The 22115-nt window shown below is 41.1% G+C and overlaps 1 protein-coding gene across 1 annotated transcript; it reads right to left on the reverse strand.

Moving 5' to 3' along the window:
• Window positions 1–1927: 1927 nt before the first annotated feature.
• On the reverse strand, window positions 1928–22044 carry LOC140922627 (cilia- and flagella-associated protein 337-like). The gene is made up of 32 exons (XM_073372610.1): window positions 21905–22044; window positions 20915–21011; window positions 20037–20252; window positions 18991–19025; window positions 18760–18829; window positions 18520–18573; window positions 17789–17897; window positions 17193–17280; window positions 16758–16891; window positions 15238–15336; window positions 14811–14913; window positions 14493–14557; window positions 14107–14171; window positions 13660–13743; window positions 13257–13335; window positions 12965–13026; window positions 12276–12371; window positions 11728–11796; window positions 10944–11039; window positions 10264–10379; window positions 9480–9552; window positions 8667–8840; window positions 8210–8332; window positions 7533–7637; window positions 7050–7110; window positions 6125–6259; window positions 5689–5840; window positions 5386–5457; window positions 4350–4479; window positions 3861–3979; window positions 3126–3270; window positions 1928–2659 (listed from the first exon to the last, which is right to left on the reverse strand). The coding sequence occupies exons 1-32, from the start codon at window positions 21991–21993 to the stop codon at window positions 2430–2432; spliced, it is 3345 nt and encodes a 1114-aa protein (XP_073228711.1). The 5' UTR covers window positions 21994–22044; the 3' UTR covers window positions 1928–2429.
• Between the last annotated feature and the right edge of the window lie 71 nt (window positions 22045–22115).

Consider the following 22115-nt stretch of genomic DNA (forward strand, 5'->3'; position numbering starts at 1 on the left):
TACAGCGATCTGGTCCTGAACTAGACTGTTCCAAACATCCAAAGGTAGATTGTTGCTGTGCACCGATTTACGCCTGGAAAAATCCCCGCGGCTAAATGCTGCCACAAATCTGGGATTAATGTGCCAGTAACAGCAAGCTCTATCAAATGCCATCCCTCCACGTTGAAAGCATTCATGAAGAGACAAATTGTGAAGAGCGGGCGAAGAACAAAAAAAATATTCGCGCAAGAGAAAATTAAATGAAAAAAAAAATTCATGCACGCCAATTAGCCCTAAAAAATATTCATGCTACGGCCTAAAAAAAATTCATACAAGGAATTTGATAACAAAAGAAAATTCCTGCCGCTCAAAAATTCCCCACTCCCCCCCCCCATAATTTTTCTAATGGTCCATCTCTTATTAGCCTATGTCATTGAAAGATAATGCAAATAAAACTGACAGATCTATTCTTTTCCGGTTTCACTGTGACTAAGTGCACGTTGAAATTTGGTTTCCTAAATATTCACCAGTTTTTGTCTAATTTACGGAACCGTATCCTCAATTTCGGAAAGAAAATTCATGGTAAGTATGTCAAATAGATATAGGGTAGTAATATTGGCATGTTTTTCGAAAGAGATAATGAGACGATACGGTCACGAGATGGTAACACATTTAGTAACGGAAGTTACTCTTAAAGCTTCCTTGCCTCCCTGACAATTTAAAAAGATAAGAGATTTTACCAAAAAATCCAGGTGTGTATCAACATTGTACTTCACCTCCCAACGGTAAAATTATCCTAAAGAGGCCTGCCTATGTTCTAACTTCAGCCGTAAACGAACTGACGGATTTTGGTAGTTGTAGTCAAATGACGTCATCGTGCAATTGTCCCATTGCGGGATCAAAGAACCTTTATGGGGACTCGCCAATATGGCATAAATGGATTAATAATCATCCACCTCATCCTTTGATGTATGTGAGCATTGGCGCACATTTAATTTCGGTAGTGGGTTCTTATATTAGATGACTGTTTCTTGAATTCCGTGACGTTTTCTACAAACGAATAACTTTTGCTTACAAAGGAACACGCCAATAAGACCGGGCATCATCCGCTTTGGGACAAGGTTGACCGAGACCCTCACTGGTACACACGTAGGATTAAAGAGGCTATTCGCATAAGACTTCACCCGAACAACATCAACAGGGACATTGGAATCGAGATTCCAGAAGCGCGGATACCTACGATCAGACAGCATAGCAGCCGATAGGTACCATAGCGGACCTCTGAGGAAAGAGTTTCTTCCTCTGACAATGGCAACCTACCCTGGGTGCCAGAGTCTTTTCATGCGCGGTTTCCGGTTTCAGTCAAGTGTCTTGGGCCTTCGGCCGAACACGTGTCGCGGCCTGCAGCCGACAAAACGAAGCTCCCCGACGCAAGCGAGAAAAAACCTCTGGTACCCTGGGTAGTGGCAACCATGCTTCGGATCGAAACCTACCAACCATGTTACCAATCCCCTAGCAACCACGTTGTTACTAATAGTCCCCCTCAGTAAATTGACACCATCGCCTGATATGAAGAGCAAGCAGTACGCGGTCAAAACATCACGAGACAAACTTAATTGAAATTATAAATGCTTTTCGTCTTAGGCCAACGAAGCTTGATTAGAAATAAAACGCAAACTGTGGTAGAAAAACATGAAGCTAAAGATGAACAAGCGCATAGCTAAAATAGAATTTCATTCACTGACTTAACGTTTCGTTTGTCTCAACATGCATGTTCAGAAGTAACCGTAAGCTTAAAATTTTCAAATATATAATAACAGTTTAATATATATCATAGGGAAAATGACAACTGAATACTGGTATTTACTCTTTTCACTCTTTGTTTGTTGGTTGGTTTTTGTTTGTTATTATCTTTATATATATATATATTTTTTTTCCAGGAACGCTCTATGTATAAAAACGTTATAAACATTTTCAGATAACAGGACAGCTGTGGAGATAGATGTTTTCTTTCTTTACAGATATATGTATGAAGTCTGGAATACCACAAAGGGTGTGTGTTATACAGCAGATGCTGAAGAAATATGACAAGTAGCTAAGCGCGCTGCGTTGCTGTATGTCACCAATAATAAATAAATTAAAATGTGCGTCGTTTAAAGAGGAAATCATTTCACGACCTACTCTGACTAATAAATACATGACGTCTTTTGGCTGTGGTTTATAGGATTTCCTTTGTTAGTCAAACCACAATTAAATCGCAGCTTCGATAGTTTAGAACCTAAAACGGGGAGGGCTCAGTACTAATTTCATGCTTTTTAAATCTGTGGTATTGTTAGTTTTTTTTTTTTCCAGAATTTTGGCACGAGACAAGTCACGTGACCCCGAGCTGCTATTGTGCTGTTCGTCCTGTTACTGGTCAGCGTTTTTTCTTATCCAGACTTCTATTACTATCACGGGTCTTTTCCCTTGCTAGTCAAGAGAACTCTCCAGCTTGCTACTCTCTTGTTATTGAGCTGAGTCCCTTCGTGTGAAGCACGTGGCTTAGTCTGTGACGAGTCACCGCGAGCACGTGCGCCACGAGACGTACGGATGCCCAACGCGTGCGCCGCCTTCATTTTCGCTTCCATTTCCAGGATGTATTTAGGGAAAAGGCTCTTCTCGTCGTAGCGCATTTGAAGATCTATGGAATACAAAGCATCCAATGTTTAAAAACAGAACATTTAGTCAAATAATTCAATAAAAATAAATACATCTTGAGTCACCGTTTTGGCATATTTCAAAATTATCATCAACCATGTATCCACCATTCAAGCACAGTCTCCTTTCGTCTTTTTCTTGATCGAGGAGGAGAAAAGGAAGCTCTGCCTAAATCGCTTCAAGCCTTTAAAGTCGTTGCAGCCCGAACTTCTGGACTAGTCAATCGTGTTTTTTTTCTCGTCAAACTGGTTTTTCTAGTGCAAGCATCCGTCTAATGATAAAACCGTCGGTTCCAGCTGAGCCCGCTATACAAAGCACGCGGCTATTAGGCCTGGGTTTGAAACTGTATCCTAGCAACAGGCTGCGCATGCTCGATTAATGCAAGATAGAGGTTCTGCTTGCAGGGTGCAATGTATCTGGTAATTACAAAGGCTACAAATGAGACTTACTCTCTGTAACATTGGGTAAAGATGGCAGCACTCCTTTACTTCTTCCCTTGCCGGCTGAACTCTCCGAGAAGTACCGCTCAGGATGGGCTATAAAATCCGGCTTTTGAATGCCGCCAACTTCCTGCAGGTCTGTGGTATCCAGAGACTAAACAACAAACAAAGACACGTCGCAAAAGGATACTTCCTTTTTTTATTGTTTCGGCTTCTTCTGTCTTTAAATAGTGCTGAGTTGAAAAGAGTATTGTTTTCTTTGTGGATAGGGTTAGCTCCAGGCTTCTGCTAACGATATTGCCAGCACTGGGGGTATTTTCCAGGTGAAGACGGGGAAGAAGTTGCGTAAAAAACGAGGGCACCGAACTATGAATCAGTGCAAAAAGGACATTCAGAAAAGGCCTAGGAAGGGCGAGACGTTTTTTCACCCAAAAGATCTAACCACTGATCACAGGTTTGACTCTTCCTAAAACGTCTTCTACAAAATCAAACAAGGAGAGTAAACAAAGAAAACAGTGAGGCTTGCTCACCTGATAAAAGATACATGTGCTGCAGCCTAACCTGGGTGGACGAACAACCGCTTCATCCTAAATGCGTTTCTTATTTTTTAGTACTAGTAGCAGCGTGACAGTCGTCGTCCAAATCGAAAGCAAAGGTTCTTTCTCTTCTCGCTTAGTCTACCAGGTATTAAAAAAGCTGTTTTTGTAAGTACCAGCTTCTGTGCTAACAAAGGGTACTACATACCGCATAAGGGCCTGCAGGTGCCTGGCCGGTCTTCTCCCAGTTAAGATAAGGCAGATCAGGGATGACCTGAGGCTGTCTTCTCTCTCTCTTATCGATTCTCTTTTCTTGATAAGCTTTACCTAAAACGTGACATTCATCACTTTAGCCAATTTTCAAATACAAGAAGCTCTCGAATTGTTAAAAGTAAAACAAAATGACTAAACCAGAAGGAAGCTAGCCTAATATGGTAACCGGAAGCTAACCTAATATGGTAACCGGAAGGAAGCTAACCTAATATGGTGATCGGAAGCTAACCGGAAGGAATCTAACCTAATATGGTAACCGGAAGCTAACCGGAAGGAAGCTAACCTAATATGGTAACCGGAAGCTAACCGAAAGGAAGCTAACCGAATATGGTAACCGGAAGCTAACCGGAGGGAAGCTGACCTAATATGGTAACCGGAAGCTAGCCGGAAGGAAGCTAACCTAATATGGTAACCGGAAGCTTACCTAATATGGTCTGTTCCCATGTGCGCACTCTAAATGAAGGATCAAATTTATCATCGGCGAAAAGATTCAGCTCTTCTGCCCCAGCATCCTCTTCAGGTTGCTCATCATCGTCACTGTTATCAGATTGTTCCTACAATTAACAGTGAGTAGGTAAATGAATGGTAAGTATAGTATCCTATTTACATCGCTCTTAACCGCGCTTCTTTACTGAGGTATGAAAGTCTAGCGGACACCTTCAGATGGTAAAATGCAGAACCATTTATAGTACATAAAGTAGGGCGGGAATGGGGGCAGGGGTGGGGGACGAAATCCAAAAGATGACTAGCAGGAAAGTGGAGCGCAGATAAGCTAACGATGATAAGTGCAGTAGACGCCAAACAAGGAGTACTCGAAACTTCTATGGAAATGCTAAAGAGTGTATTCGTGCGATACCTCTTGTACAGTCGACTCTCTCTTAACGGACACCTCTATAAGACGGACACCTCTGTAAAACGGACACTCAGAGTTGGTCCCTGCCTTTCTTTACTCCTTTTATTTGACTCTCTATAAGACGGACACCTCTCGAAGACGGACACTTAGTGCCAGTCCCAAAGGTGTCCGTGTTAGAGAGAGTTGACTGTACTCACTCGGGTAAGACCGTGGTAAATAGCAAGTACCTTATCAATCGGTGTTCTGGCGTGATAACAAGCAGATTTCTTAAGGTAGTAGCTCATTTATGCCCCTCTGTCCTGTAATCTGACTAATTTCATAATAAGATATATCTCAAGCACTCAAGCATCGGCATTACGCTGAACCAGTGGCCTCGGGGCCATCGTAAGAGGCGAAGTGCAACAGTAGACTCGTACGCTTCAGATTACTTAACAAGTACTGGGTTACTTGGTTCGGTTAATTTCTAATCTGCGATCAGGCGTTTCCAAACAAAAGGGAAGACGGACCACCTGATCGTAGGTTAGTTAAATTCAAGTCGTAAAAAAAATTGTTATTTCCCTACACAGGAAAGCGGCCTAAAAACAGGTTTGACCACATTCCAACAAACCTGTTCTGCCTGCTTGGCTTGCTCAGCTTCTCTTTCTTCTTTTGAGATGGGTTCAATTTTCCAGTGTTCCTCCTGCAAGGAAAATAAATTGGTTAAGAGACGCCCGCGATACATAAACTGAGCTAACGCCTCGGAAGATATAGTTGAAATTAGTTTAGGCCACGTGATCACATATCAGCCAATGGCAGTCTGCGCGTTACATCAAAGAAGCCGCAGCAGTATGACAAAGGGCTTCATATTCCTGCAGGTTGTGTGACTGTTTAGACTTGAGGCATTGCTAAGAATGAATAAAGCTTAAATTACCTGTCCAAATATACCAATATGGCGGCCTTCGATATCCCACAATGCCACTGCACAGTCGCTAGAAGCCGTAAGAATCAGCAGTCTCTCTGAACGACTGAACAGTTGAATGCTGTTAATAGTGTCTGTATGTGGCTGGAACTGTTTGAAGAGAGCTACAAGGCAAAAACAATCACAGATTTTAGATTTGCGGTATATGCCTTTTCTGGCTACGTTCTTGGAGGTCGAAGTGGACTCTATTGTTAGGCAGCAAGTGAGTTTCTGTAGCAAAGCCGTACTCTCGGTCTATATCCATCACTATTCACAATCCCATTCGGGGAAGAGTTGTATATTATTCTAAAAATAATAATAAAATAAAACTCATGACACGTTTTGCACTTTGCAACACTTTCAAAGTGAAGAAATGGTCTTTTTTCACCATAAGTTACTGCAAACTTACGCGGCGGAGTATCGTCGTTATTAACCATGTTTCCAACACAGTATTCAGCAATGTCCCATACTTTTAACACTCCATCAGCATCACCAGTTACCAGGTACGAGTTTGTATCATCAACAGTCATTGTTAGAAAACCAGCTGAACGCATAGAAAAAAAATACATGTAATAAGCGACAGCACTCCAATGGTACGAGAGAGGGAGCTGCATAATACAATGGTAAATACATTGTGTGAAGAGGAAGTGAACTTACGAAAGTTGCTGGAATAAGCGCTGCCCCGAATAGGGGATTTAATGCAACACTTGCTGATTTTATTGTTTCTAAGCATTTGTTTAATGCTTTAATAAGTACCGTGGCGTTTATTTGAGTTAATACCCGATAGTTACAGGAATTTCTTATGTATATTGTAATTAGAAACAAATAACTCAAATGCAACGTAACAGGATAAAAATAGAAATAAAAAAAAAATGGCTGTAGACAACCAGTTGGCGATTTAGAGTAATGGCCGAGAATTTCAGCCCTACCAAACCAAGAACAAAAAAAACATTCGTCGGCAACGGAGCAGGAGTTGAACCCAGACCTCCTGATGGCGAGTCCAACTCGGTCACGCTTCCTCTTAGCTGAAGCTTGACTCGTCCCTAGTCGTCTCTCATTCATAGTATGTTACGTGGAAGACTAGAACAGGCTCTTTAACGAAGGGGATGACGGGAAGGAAGAAGGGGCAAGGGAGTCTCCCCTCCTCTCGCCTTCCCATCATTCCCCGCGAGCATGACCCAAGCGCTCCATAATGAGTAGAGACAACTTGGAGACGACTGGGGACGAGTCAGAGTTGAAGCTGTGTTTGTAAAGCAGCACAAAGCAGCAAAAAAGCAATAATAATAAAAAACAGTGTTAAATTTATTGTGAAGAAAATGCTAATGATCACGTACCGTGTTCATGAGCCAGGAACTGACCAACGCACAGAGTTTTATGTGTATTCCAAAACCGAACCTACGTGAGCATAAAACGGTTGAATTTACGTTCAGTTATACACCTCTTGATAAAATTTATATTCACTGTTTACCCAGTTAAATTTCCGACACGGAACATAATGGTCATATTGTACACGGTTCCACATAAACTCAACCCAGTCGTAATAAGCAACCACTATCAAATTCGACCCAAAACTCTAAGCAAATTTGCAATTTTGACGCTAAAGCCTTGGGGTCATTTTTGAATTTTAATACATCGTGACGTGGTCATTGTGGAATTGCACACATTTCAGGCATCCTACTGATGAGTAGTTAAGATATACGGATAATACCAGCAAAAACAATTTTGGCAGTCTCTTTCAAACCTTGGTAAATGACAATTATTTTAGAAGTCCAGATATGTGCGTCAATCTGGAAGGGAAAAACATTTCTAGTTCTTACCCAGCCACTGGCGTTACAGGAAACAAGATTTGCTCCTGCACTGGACGCTGACATTGGTCTCTCGTTGAGAAATATTAACTTGGTAACAGCATATCCAAAATCATCCTGGAAGAAACATAATAAAACAATTGGAGACGCGAGGAAAAGTAGTGAAGCAAAACATTAACAACAGCAAAAACAACATGAAAAACAACAAATAAACAACAACCAAAAGAACACAGGGTTGGTGAGTGGATTGAGTGGCTAAACACTTGTGGAGTGCAACACCACTAGAGATTTCATGAAGCAAAGAGGATAAATTGATTGATGGGTTGACTGGATGACTGATTGATTTCTGAGTTGAAAGATTGACTAAGAGAGCAAATGGACCGATTGACTGACTGACTCGTTGATTGACTAAATGAATGAACGATGCTAGATAGCGTTATGGGTTGGCTAATTCACTTTTTAGTCATTGACTAATTGACTTAGTAATTGACTGACTGGGCAATTCATCGATTGTTTCAGTGCAACGAAGGAACTCAACCGGGACCATAGACAATTTCAGACAACCACCTTCATTGCGAACGTAAGCCGTCATTGGCCAATTAAATTTCGAGAGGGCCTGGTTAAGTTCGTTGGACTGTAAACCATTTGAACGAAGGTGGACTGATTGAGCGACTGACATGAAGTATCACCTCACTACGCGGTTCCTCAGTGGCTGTCACAGAAGTGGCTGAGGCCGATCGGTCCCCCGTCTGTGGCGGCTTCAACAACGTCTCCGTCTCCACAGGTCTCTGCGTCGGGGTAGAAGTGTCCTGCTACGAAAATTTAAAGAAAAAAAAACATAAATAGAAAGTAGTAGAATGAGTAGATGGATGAAAAAATGGATGAATGAATGAACGAACCGTGCACCCTATTCAACTAACGAAGGAACGAACGAAAAAAAGAATGTTAGCAGCCAGGACAACGTGAAAGGGCCTAAAAAAACCTTTATATTATGTAATGAAATTGCAGTAAAAAAAAATTAGGATAACTGTTAAAAAATACTGAATAAAGTATTTTAAATTTTTTTTTTAGGGGAATTAAATTTGTTTGAACCAGACCTAAGATAACAATAATAATTATACTAACTCGTTAGGCTAGTCAACTTACTGCTCTTCTAGATCTTCGGGAAGAGCGTGTAGGTTTTCTTTTAGCATGTGTTGAAAGATGTCTAAAAGCTTGTTCAGAGTTTAAATTCCAGAGCACGATGTCTCCGTCGTAGCTGGCCGTGGCTAAGGTTGTTGGAGGGCAGAAAGCTTCCGACAAGACATCATCCTGATGTTCCTAACGATGGAGTAGATAACATTATATAAGAAGTTAAAACCACCTCAGAAACACTGGGTAAAAACAGGCAGCAGTCAAAAAGAAAACAGCTTTCACAAGAGGCCATAGTTTGGGGGCATGAAGCAGGTCTTCTAACCCTAAAAGCCAATTGCTTCGCTATCCTAACCGTAAAAGAATAGAAATAATGATAAACAATGTTGCGTTATTGTTTTCTGCAGTATTGCATAGTTTGGGTCTCGTCATAAGGACAAAAAACATCTTGAAAAGAATAACTAAGTATTCATGCCTGTCACTAAAGTATCCACAGGCAATGAATAAAGATTTATGGTCAAGAGACACAATCCAGTACAATTCCAGCAAAAAGTTTGAAAACATTGTCGTAATAGCTGCTTAAGCACAACGTGGCAATGCCGACAGCAAAACAGCAACGTGGAAAATTAAAAGCAACACGTCCGAGAATAACCTGAGGACGACATACGTTTCCGTTTGGCATAAGTGTGGGCGATCGAGAACGGCGCGAAAACATTTAGATTGAATGCGACTTTGTTAACACGAAAATTAAGTTTTCCAACAAGCATCACCGTAGGCATTGCCTCCATTTAAAGAACATTGCTGAAAAGCGAATACACTAATCATTACCAGTCTCCCTTTCCACTCTGATGGATAAACGTAGAATGAATTGAGTTGAGTGTCCCGGAACACGGAAATAGTCCTGGCAACAGACAAAGTAACACGTAAGCCAAACAAGTAACTGCGGTCCTTATATTTTGCAAAGTAATAAAATCAATTCCTCACTTTAGAAACGAGAAGAGAACTGGGGAGAGTTAACTTTTCGCGAAGACTTCTGGGACTGTTACTAGGGTCAAGTAGAAACATTGGCCAATAGCTGAACGGCGCGTCCCCAGTAACTATCCCAGAAACTATTGCGGCACGCATTTCGGCTCCAGTTTCCTTCTCATTTCTAAAGTGGCAAATGGCTGAGTGCACTTGAGGCAACATAAAAGGCTGGGGCCTGGGGGATACTAAGGCCCATGTTAAAGCATGACTGGCCGCGGGGAAGTGGGCGCACAAAATTTCACATTGTCTACACAATCAAAAAAGTGGCGCGGGGGTGTTTTTGGTTTTTGTTGCTGTAACTACAGCGAACGCCGCAAAAGAACGGACATCAAGAAAAGAAAGGGCCTCCCTAGAATCCTCAGCAACCATTCATTGTGTCGTCACGCAAAGCTCCTATGCAAGAGTTGCGTGATGACACAAAGAACAGCTGCAAGGAGACTGGGCCTTCCTGTGAAGAAGCTATTACGAGGAAAATTTTTCCGAATCCTGAACGACGGGGGGAAAGGAGAAATAATTAAAAGTAGAAAGCCACGGTAACATTAATCACAGTAGGAGAGAAAGTATAGTGAGTGACATTTCGACATACCTGTCCCAGCCCACAACAATAATAATCCTTTTCAAACACAACACTTGACTAATCTCGGCTGGGTCACCATTACCAGCCATTAATATATGATGACAATGACCATTAAAATCCCAGATCTGAAATAAAACCAAATCAGATAAAAGCACCGAAACAACCTGTATGGAGTTGTTATTATACGAGTATAATATTTTCAGCAATTTGTTCAAGACACGATGCACGATGACACAACTTGAAAAAGCTGGCCTGACTTTTTCAAGTTGCAGTCTAGCTTTACCCTTGTGATACGTTCATGGTGAAAGATAGCTTACAGTAAATACCTTTTCAACAGCCTTACAGAGTTTGAGGCGTAAAGTGGTCGTACTAAAAGCCTGCAAACAAGCTCTCTATTTTAATAAGGGATATCGTAAGAAGTCAAGCGCGAAAGACACTCGCTCTCGCGTTCTCGCCACTCAAAAAGAAGAGCTTGCTCACAGATAATCGTACTATGAGCGTGGAGAACGAGATTTAATAACGCACCGTAAACCTACTTTTGTTCGATGCTAAACTCTTCAATAACGAACAAAAAACGACACGTTCTTATGTGGCGATTTCAAAACACAACAACAGGAAGAAAAGTAATGAAACTAATGGATGATGACAAGAAAGAAGCGTGCAAGATTTGACAGTGAAAAGCACAATACCTTCACAGTTCCGTCAGCACTTGCGGTAAAAAGCCTGGTTTCAGTGGCATCCTGGGCTAACGTTGTTATTTCAGAACTTCCATGTGCATTAGCAAACTAAAGAACAAAACAAGATTGAATTTGTCCGCTGGAATTGCCCACTTTAAGGTTGCGCTTTATATCGCCGCCTTTTTTCCCAAACAAAACACGTTCGACATCACGGATCCTTGTAGCCTATAGAGTGTTTTCACTCACGTGGCCAGCATATATGCAAAATTATTGTAACAGAAGAAAGCGTTTGCATAAGAAAAGAGTTCAACTCCTAGGGGACTGGTTTGGGACACCAACATGGCAACCGTTTCATTGTTTTGGGACACCAATATGGCCGCCGTGACGTCATGTGAAAACACTCTATACTTGAACCTCTTCCATTCCAACTCGTGCGATCGGTAAATGCCTTCCGGGAATGTGCTATAACCGTACCCAGTTAAGGGGCCGAAGAAACCAATTATGAATCCTAAAAGTCCGGACTTAGAGTTAGCCTCATGAATTCAATAGGAATGCGGATTCTCTACGAATTTTGAATCCATTTTTGAACCCAGAACTAAGCAGCCTCAGCCACTCCGAATTTCTTATTTGGTAGCATCGGGACCCTCCCTGGTTTTTCTAATAGCACAGTCTTGTAGCGAGTCCTGGATCATTCCTAGTCTCCTTATGATACTATCACATGAGGTGTATGAACGGTCTCCAAAGGATTATTGGCTCAATTTCCGTGGAAAAGTACAGTAAAGTTAACTCAGTCTACCTGTTTAACTTTTTGCCCAGTCTCTATCATCCACATAGTGATAACAGACCCAGTACAAGCACTGACAACCTAAGGAAAAAAACAATAAAAAAGAAATTATGTCCGTTCAAGTTAACACTCAGGTCTTAATATTTCATCAATGCAGTGTAAGTGCTGCCTCGTGCTCAGGCGCGTTCTACTGGATTCGTAATCGAGAGCGACTGGAGCGTTTTTGGTTCCGTGCAAGGGACAAGGGAAAGGTGAAGAGAAAAAATGCCTACCCTTGCCAGCGTCCTTTGCGCCAACGCTTAACGTTCCCGTGGTCCACTACGCGATACACCTTAATTGCTCGCAGTCGCGTTTGCTTCCAAACACTTGAGACGCCGAGGAAAAAGGAAGGTGCAAGTGAGAAAATCTGGTGTCATGGTGACAACCCTTCCCCTCAGCAATGTTGCCTAGGTTCAAATCCAGGAAGTCATAGTTTCGAATCCTGACTTAGATGTTTTTCTTTGTCCCACGCTCGTGACATGCTGATTATTTCATCTTCACAAAAGAGGGAGAGTTGGTACCTGATTAAATTTACTGTTGTAAATAGCCGCTGTCACAGGATGTTCGTGGCTCATTATCCTATCCTTTACTTCAGGCTTCATCACCATCAATGTCAGCTACAAAGTGCAAACACACAGATATTCAGTAGATTTCACATTGCAGCTTACTGATTGGCTAGTAATATTTTGCGCCTCCTCCTTAGCCAATAAGATGAAAACGCGGGAAAACTTGTTCACCCCCGTTTGACGGTGCTTAACGCTACAGAGTTACTTGCTCTAAATAGAATCAGACTAAGCCACTGTTACTTCTAATGAATGAGTCCGCGGTTCAATAAATTTCACGTCTATTATTTCCTTCGTACATTTTCTTATGTACATATTACTTTACATTACTGCTACATATATCATTTCTAAAATCTTACTATTTTTCTAACACTGCGATCTTCTTGTCATCGAGAAATGGGAGTAAATTATTGAAAAAAGAGATTGATACTTTACTACTGTGAAACGCTACACAGCCTGCCGCCGCCATATTTAAAGACGAGCAGACCCCAGGGCTGAGTTGACGGGACGCGTACGGTTGGAGATTAGCGACCATGGAAGGACGGAATCCCTTTTCCCCTCATCACAACAACCAGGAAAGGAGTTCGCCATTCAACGAAATGTTCCCAAACAACTGAGAGCCTTGAACAGGCAAGTTCTTTTATTACCTGATGGTTAAAAGCTGTAAACAATTTGCTGTGCTCCTCGTCATAGTACATGGTGATCGACACTATGATAACAAAAAAAAAAGACAATTTACTTGAGCTTTTAAACGGCCAGAAATATTTGTTTTTCAGCTTATACCCCATCTAAATGAGCTGGATGACTTCTAAACGACAGAGTTAATGTATATGACCTATCACGCCTTTTCTTCTTTAGGGGCTTTAAATTTATCTTCTTTGCTTAACAACAATAAGTAAATAATAACATAAATAAACTCGGATAGAGAAAAGCTGAAACCTTCAGCAGGTCCTTTAGGGAACATCCCCGACAATCGCTGAAGACAAACTTGAAGGTGTGTGTCCCAGATACGTAGAACCTGCAACACAAAATGGTCACTTAGTTTAGCGTTTGAAACCTAAAGGGTCGTTTATTTAAACGAAGTTAACTTAGGCCGCGGTTTAAGAAATCATTGAACCTCCAGATCTCTTTCTTAGTGGGTTAATTTAAGAAAATAACTGCTATATGCTTTATTGAAAATGTTTACGATAAATGGTGTTTAGATATAAGCGCTGAGCAAACTGAAAATGCCTTGGAACAAGGCCTTATTAAACACGGGCTAAACTTCGTTTGAATAACTGGCCTTAAATGTCCTAAAGTGCCAGACCTCCCACACAACTTCAAATTGAGCAGTTCAACTTACCTTATCTTTGGATAAACTAATCAGCTGGCTTCTGGATTCTATAAAACGCACGGAAATAACGCTTTGCATATGTCCTCGCAGAACCTTCAACAACAAAATAAGCAAGGTAAATCAACTTGAGCAGTGATGAAAATAGAATATTTTAAACGAATACCGTCAATCCTCTGTTAAGTGTTAAGCCCCCCCCCCGGGGGGAGGGGGGTTGTCATTCATGATAACTGTTTCAAACACAATATATGGAAAATACAATGTTTATCTAGTGCAAAACCCTCAAGACACTTTTAACTTCCAGGGGGAGGGAGAGGGGGGGGGGGTGGCGCTGCTCCTGTACCCCGTACCTCGTCTGTTAATGAGCCAAGTCCAAGTTTAACCCAAAAAATTTGGCTGACTGAAAATAATGTATAAAATATAGCTCCGCACACAAATAACTTGGAAATTTGAACTTACCCCGACTGGTTTAGAGATCACGTATGGGTTCCACAAACACACATGATGATTTACACCTGCCGTTGCTAAAGGGATAAGAAAAAATGACGCCACAGAATGAGACCTCGTTGATATGGAGAAAACTTGTCCTAGGTGGACGGGTTTCTCGCCTACCCAAGCTACCCTACCTTATCCTCATCTATATTCAAGAAGCTATGAGTAGTAATAGGGACCTTAAGCAAGGACGACGACGAGGGCAGTGAAAACGTCGCTAAAAAATGAATTTGCGTTCTTTCAAACTTAATCGCGTCTATTTGGACCCGCTCAATATGTCAAATGCAGGCGACTTTTCCTGGACTTGAATTCTTAAGGATTCTGAGCGCCTCGAACGAACTAAGCTAGCTTACCAATGAGGTTTATTCTCTCACTGTAGTCAAATGCGTTCACTCCTTGGGGAATCTTAAACTGCGTTCTGTAGATTGATAGAGATAAGAAAAGAAAAAAAGGAAGAAAGAAAGAAAGAAAATGTAAATACAACTTTAGTTGCAGACAATACCATAAAAAGTCTTCGGAAACTATGTCTATGTTGTCTTGTAATTTTGATTCACGAAAAAACAAAAAAACAGTATTGATATAGTTTGCGTCGGCGTGGTACCGCCTAGTATGTTACTCGACTACATTATGCTTTAAGTTTTGACAGTGGTGAGGAATAACACGGTACTCACGTTCTCATGTTCATTTTTGACTTTTCAATCCAGCCAAGAACTAAGGAGTTTTTGTAATTTGTGGCGCAGGAAATAAAGCAATCTAAATGAGCTGAGTACATCACTGTTGATCAACAAACACACAAACATTTTCATATTCAGTACTGCCTTGCTTGCCGTCCTCGACAGTGGAACATTAGGCAGATTTAGCAACAGAACGGAAACGTCATTTGACGACGGGAAAGCGCGCGGAAAGACTAAACTCGACTTCCGGTGCCCAATTTGACGCTCTGCCATTGGTCAAGCCAGTTGTTTGATTTGCGCGCGCCGTCGTCAACTGACGTTCCCGTTCTTTTGCTAAGTCAGCCTATTGGGGCCAAACGGTAAGCTTCTTATAGGGGCTTCTTATTTGATTTATCCCGGGGAATTATCGTAAACATAAACAAACCTTGTCTGGCCCATTCAGTATGTCCCTGGTGTTTTACAAATCTGGCGTTCTTGTAAAATCCCTTGTGGACGTCCTGGATATTCACATTTAAACAAACATCTACAAAAATAACATAATCATATATATTAATTCACATATTAATCCATGACGAAAACTCTGAAGATCAAGGGATTAGATGGAATGAAGTGCTAGTGGCTAGCGGAACAAGACTTTTTATAAATTTTCGGGTCAACTTATAGACACCTTTTTCTTTGTTTTGTTTTCTTTTTTCCAACCTGTTTGACTGAGTCGTGCTCACTTGGGTATGGTTTGAAAGATTTCTTCTCCCGGAACAAGTTGGATGTCAAAGCTGTCTATAACCGTTAAAACTAATGACGTCACAAACGCAACAAGAGAGCCGCCCACAGGCGGTTACGGGCGGTTCATCTCTCGGCTACTCATTAAGTATCCCGTTCAGCGGTAACTTTTAGCTAGCATTCGTATCGACAAGGCTCACACTCTACCAGATGGCTTTTCCTGCCGACACGAAAAGATCTCTAGGAGAGTACGAACAGCAACAGCCCAGGACTGGGGCAAGTCGTTTACACACATCAAACATCGTGCCGGAGCGGTTGGCCGAGAGGGCTTGGTGAACTAGTTCCCAGTCAACACTCCTGAAATTTTTCTTCCTTCTCAGTGGGTTCCAGTCCTCGCTCCTAGTTATTCACTTTCGCTACAGCCCGAATAACTGTTAGTCTGCTACACAGCCGTTTTTAGTGTCGTCACGCAACGCTCCTTAGGAGCGTTGCGTGACGACACTAAAAACGGCTGTGTAGCAGACTAAATAACTATTCTCACTCTGAGAAACAGAGCCTATCCGATATATGACGTTCCACTTCCAAGGTCGGCGCGCCGCAGCTTCGCTTCATTACAGAAATCGCGCCGAAATCACCGTTATTGTGTGTGAACAGAACCCCCATCAAGTATGGTTTTCGTGCCGGCCTAAGAGCTATCCATCATAATATGATCATAGCCCAAGTGTCCTGTTTAACGATAACTTTATTGACAAAACTTGGCACCCGGGGGGGGGGGGGGGGGTAATGCCATATATGGGCTATATAGGTATGTGCCGCCGTGAATGGTATGGTTTTCGAGCAGTTGACTCCAGGATAGGGTATATAAATCAGAGCGTTTGGGTCTAGAATAGGGTATCATTTTTTAAGAAACCGATCAGTTGGTGGAAGATTTTATCTAGACTAGGGATTGTGGTACAAGGTTTTGTTTTGGCTAGACCGTTGCTAGTGACTTCGGTAGTTTTTGTAGCCTGCGAAAACATCCGTTTCTCCTCGCTTGCAGGCAATAGTTTCTGGAAAACAGCTACTCTAGGATAGGGGGGATCTGGGGAGCTTACTCTATTACAGGGTAGCAAAATTCAGCTGAACTAGCTCTGGTATAGGTTAAGGGTTCCAGGGTCCCAGCGGCACATTCCCACCCACAAATTCCTAAAGTACCCCCCCCCCCCCCCGGGCTTGTCACCGTACCTTGTTTACTACCAGCAGGCTGAGATGGTCGGTCAAACAAAGCCATTGTCGCCGCTGAAAAAAGCAGTGCATTAACTTGCCCATGTACATCTCCAAACACAAGAATGGCTTCATTCACTTTATAAGGATTGCTCCTGTAAAGAAAGTATGACTTGAATGCATACTGCTTTTCTCGATGTTGCTTTAGTCCAAAGTAGTAATATTTACACATAAGTATCTGTGGCAAGTCTCTTAAATCACTACTTCAACGAGGAAAGTATTTCTTTACTTTAGGGTATATTCATTTGCAACAGTACGCGTTATACGTTGCATCTGCGCACTGAAAATTTTAGCGTTCTTAAGCTTAAATAGAATAACAATGCATTCGCAGCAGTCGGCAAATGTGAAGGCTGTGAGTAAGCTACAAATATATACAATCTTAGTGAATGTACTCACCAGTAATCCATACACAAAGGAGTGTGTTCAAGGCCTTGTATGCGATATTGACAGTTAAACTCTGATTTGGAACTCAAATCATATATAGCTATCCAAAAATAATCGTTAAAAAAAAAAAAACAAGTAAATTAATACACTGAAGGAAAATTCAAGGCCATTTTAGTAAAGATGGGCAAGATAAAACAGTTTGCCACAAGCAGCTAGCTACTTAAGTATCTTCCTGAAATTAGAGTCTCGTGTTCTCCACATGTTCCACAATACGTTAGATGCTAGGATGTTTTAATATACCGTCCAGTGTTAGGTTTTGTCTTTTAGACAGGCCGTTTTGATACGAACTTAAGCAGTAAAACTGCACAACACTTTCGATCACTTAAAGTATAGTTTAAACGTATGAACAAAAACAAAACGCATGGCGCGAATATTCCTGGTTCTGTAAGGTAACTACGCGCGAAACTAGTCTGACATGTATTTATAGCTTGACTGAATCTAATTGTGTCCAAACGACCGGTACGCGTTAAGATGTTGGAATAATAATGTCCCTCTCCTTCTCGGCCTGTACTGATACATTGTACAAAAAGACTGATATATCAAATTACCAATTTCTTTGCTGGTCAGCGCAAGGGCCAGTTTGTAGATATTTTGCATTGGTATAAAGTCTGTCACCCAAAGATCCCTTTGTTTCACTTCTTCTGGATCTGTTTGAACCTTCAGGCACAATGAAAGCATGAAGATTAAAAGTTCCCTGATAACGAAAGGCAATTTCCTGCGACCTATGTATGTAGCAGGCGCACGAAATAATAAGAGCGGCAACGTGGACCGCAAGGGAAGAGGCCACGCGCAAGGGCAGAGAACGACTTTACAAATCTGGGGTTCTTGCAGCCGGAGAAAACAACCGACATTTCTCGACGCCACGGGTGGTTTCCCCGCAGAATGCAGTCTGAGAAATGAGCGCAGAAGTTCCATACTGATGGCGTGTCACTAGCCTGATCTGGGTAGTGCCTCTGATTGGTTGGAAATTTGATTCATCCAATCGGAAGCACTACCCAGAACTACCCAGATCCGGGTGGTGACGCGTCATCAGTAAGGAATTTCTGCGCTCAATTCTCAGACGTCATTTCGAGGGGAAACCGCCGGTGGCATCGCGGAACGTCAGCTGTTTTCTCAGGTTAGGGTTCTTGGATATTCTCATTAATCATAATTCTGCAGAAATTATAATTTTAATTCACTTTTGTTATCTTTACACGAAGATGTCAATCTAAAGGCTTTTAAGCATAGCAAGTGTGTTGTATGCTCTGAATTTCCTGCTGTAGACTGATAAGACCCCTACCTGAACTGTCCTCAGCAGTTTCATATTTAATGACCAGAGAGTAATTACACCTTCCTACAAAACAGATTGTAAAAAAGTAATAAATAATATTACATAAAAGGCAACAAATAGTTTTGTCATAAAGGCAAGCACACAGTTGCTCATGACCTCCCAGTGCGGAAGGGGAGGGGGCATTCAACAAGTTTTACACTGACGATTTACCCCTATAGTGTCACTTTAATATTGGACTTTGATGCTGACCTTACTAACAACAATGTAACGGGATGGATTCATCAAAGGACATGTTCTAATAATGGCTTCTTTGTGAGGACTGAAAAAAAAGAAAAAATGCTAACATTAATTGAATTATTATTAGGTACAGTATGTGTGATAGCTATTAAACTGTTAATTTTTTGCTTATCCTCCGGCTGTTAATAATGGCCTCGATAACAACATTTATACAGCAGTATGTGCATTTAATGTACTGCTAACCTTGCGATGTTTCTTAACTCTCTCCACTGGGGAACCTGAATTAAGGTAGATTAAAGATTGGTCAAAAGTTTGTATTTCAATATCTGAGTAATACATTAGTCAAGTGAGGAAAGCAAAATTGGTGTTGCTAAACAGGATAAGCTCAACCAGTTGGCAGAGGGCTTTTTAATAACTGTTGAGCTGGACTTCGGGTTTGATTCCTGTACCAAGACCAATACTCAGGGTCTTAACCCTTTAAGCCCCAATATCCACATACAAATTCTCCAAACTGATCTCCATACATCTCCTTTAAGAATCAGTTGAGAGAACTTGATAAAAGATCATGAAATTTTCTCTATGACTATCATTTTATTAATTCTCATAACTTTATCTCTTGACATTGTATGGATATTGTTAGGAGAAAATTGTTGTTGGTCACTATTGGGACTTAAGGGGTTTTAAAAAATAACCGAAAAATGAAGGTACTGCCTTTGCCATTCAAACAGATGGACCTATGCATGGCTCAGGCGAACATGTAAAATGGTGGTCTTGTCTCCAATAGAAGACATAAAAAAGAATCCTTAATTAGTACTTTCATACTAAATACATTAATTTTACACTCAAATTAAATGTTTTTTTACTGGTAAGGTAAAAAGATAAAGTCACGCACGAGCCAAAGGCCTAAACAGCCGGAGCTTATACCGGTTTCCTTAGCATGAAGCATGCCTAGGAGCATTGTTACTCTCCCCTGAAAGGGATACTAGTCCATCATAGGGTTAACCTCCAGCAGTATGTCACTGGTAGATTTTTTGTGTTCCAATTTACACACGCGGGTGAAGAGGGACAAAGTGGAGTAAAGTTCCTTGTCTACGGCCACACACGCAACACAATGGGTGTGTGGAATTAAGGCCTTACTGTTGATTCAATGTCAAATTCTCTCTTTATTTCACAAAGCAAAGAAGTTGTCACGTGTAAGGAGATTCTTACAGTTTACCACAAGTCACTTGAGGCTTTTATTCCATGCAGTGCTTCTAAATCCCATTTAAAAATCCCTGTGTGTTGATTACCTGGGTGGTTTTCATTCTATCATCTTTTTCATAGTATTCAAGTAACATATGAGAACAGAACTTGTCCCAATCAGCATAACCCTCTTTGCCCACATCAATCTTGTTAAACAGATCCTCATATTCTTCTCGTGATCCTTTGTTCAAGACAATAGACAGAATCTCACAGAATTGATCAACATCTAAACTAAGCTCACGATCATGGCCAGACTGCTTTATCTGAAAAAAGAAGATTAAGCAACATTTTAAAACAATTTGCCAGGATGGTGTTTTGGGGGCATTTCTTAAAAGCCCTAGTTACTGGGCCTGTAAAGCTCACTCACAGCAGTCAGGTGAAAATATCAGGGACTACAGTGTGTATGAACAGTTTACTTTTATCACTGTTGGTGTAAGTATATACATTATTTTATAAGTAAATACAAATGAAGTGCAATGAAAATTAACAATAATATGGGGGGGGGGGGGGTTCATTCAACTGTGACAAAGGAGAGGAAAGACAACGGCAAACATTGTGTGACAAACGTGACAATAATAATGTTTGAAAAAACCCTCCACCAATCTTCAAGAGCAAAAAACATCAAAGTAAGTGAATTTCTGACAAAACACACAAGTAATAGCCCCATCATGTTTGTCACACTCAAGTGTTTTGCTGTCCTCTTATTTCTGCTGTCCTGTTTTGAAACTCACTAATATTGCAACTCAGTGCAGGGTGCAACAAGTGTTTAAACTATCCCTAATGCTAAACTATCACTAAAACCTTCTGAAGTCACCCAATAAATCAATAGAACTAAAAAATAAGTAAATATGTATTTATTAGTCATTGAATGAAACCATGAGAGCTTAATGACATATACAACAGATAAATCAATAACTTAAGTTACCATGAAAGCATCTTGAACTGCTTTTAAATCATGCATTGTCAGACGGCTGACAAGCTTAAAACCACCGTTAAAGGCTGCCATCTTTGGATCAGCTCTCCTGGAGAATACAAACATGTATGATCATTGGTTATGCACATTAGCTGGGGAGCATCTCATCAGAGAGCATGTTGATCCAAAAGAACTGAAACCTCAGGTTTTTATTAAAGGAAGATGAATTCTGTCAAGTGCTAGTAACTTTTTCTTTCCACCTGTATTTCAGCCATGCTTGTTACAATATTGTCTTTAGAAAAAGTTTCTCAATAAACGAGAGAAAAGGATTTTTTATTATTATTCCTTAATGATATCTAATTTGCATGTGTTCAGGTAATTACAAGTTGTTTTGGTGGTGATCAGTCAGGGGCGGATCCAGGATTTTTTTTAGGAGGGGGTGCACTCATCTCTTGCTCTACTTCAACACCAATAAACCACATAGTTTTTTTTTTGCAGAATACTAGTTATAATAGAAAACTGCAGGTCGTCTCGGGGGGGGGGTGCACACCCCCTGCACCCTCCCCCTAGATCCGCCCCTGTCAGTTGCTCAATTTTTATGGCACCATAAATCAATAATAAGTTGTTGGGCTTATTAATACAGGAGTCGTCATCTGGGATTAAACTGTAAATGGAAACTAAGAAAAAAACAGGTCTACTGAAGGGTGCAAACAATGTAACAGAGAACTGCAAAGGGAACTGGTACATAGGAGGTTCATGCCCCCATGCCTTTTTTGGCTTTAGTTTTCATCATCCTCCCCCAACATTCGCCGCAATGGACTCTCGTTCACATGTAACATTCATCGCTGAAGTTCTACATTTTAATCTTCTTTCAAATAATGGCGATGACAGAAGTAAAGGTTTACTGTCATCTTTTTGTCAGAAAGGCAATTGAACTTTTCAGCTGTGATTTTTGTTTTCTTATTATCTCAATGGTTGAGCACAGGCAGTTCTGATTCTTACCTTTCGCCACTTGCTTGCTGTGGCTGTTCAACATTTGTAAAGGTGACAGAAAAGTCTTCTGCTTTAGGTGATTTGGACATTTTAGACATCAAAAGTCAGGATAAACATTTACAATCTTCGATCTTTCCGCCATCATTTTCTAGTCAGTCAACAACATCCAGCAACCATAGCAATCGTGGCTCGTACCATTCTTTCCCGGAGCGTTTGACAA

The sequence above is a fragment of the Porites lutea genome, chromosome 13, assembly GCF_958299795.1.
Source record: "Porites lutea chromosome 13, jaPorLute2.1, whole genome shotgun sequence".
NCBI classification, from domain to species: domain Eukaryota; kingdom Metazoa; phylum Cnidaria; class Anthozoa; order Scleractinia; family Poritidae; genus Porites; species Porites lutea.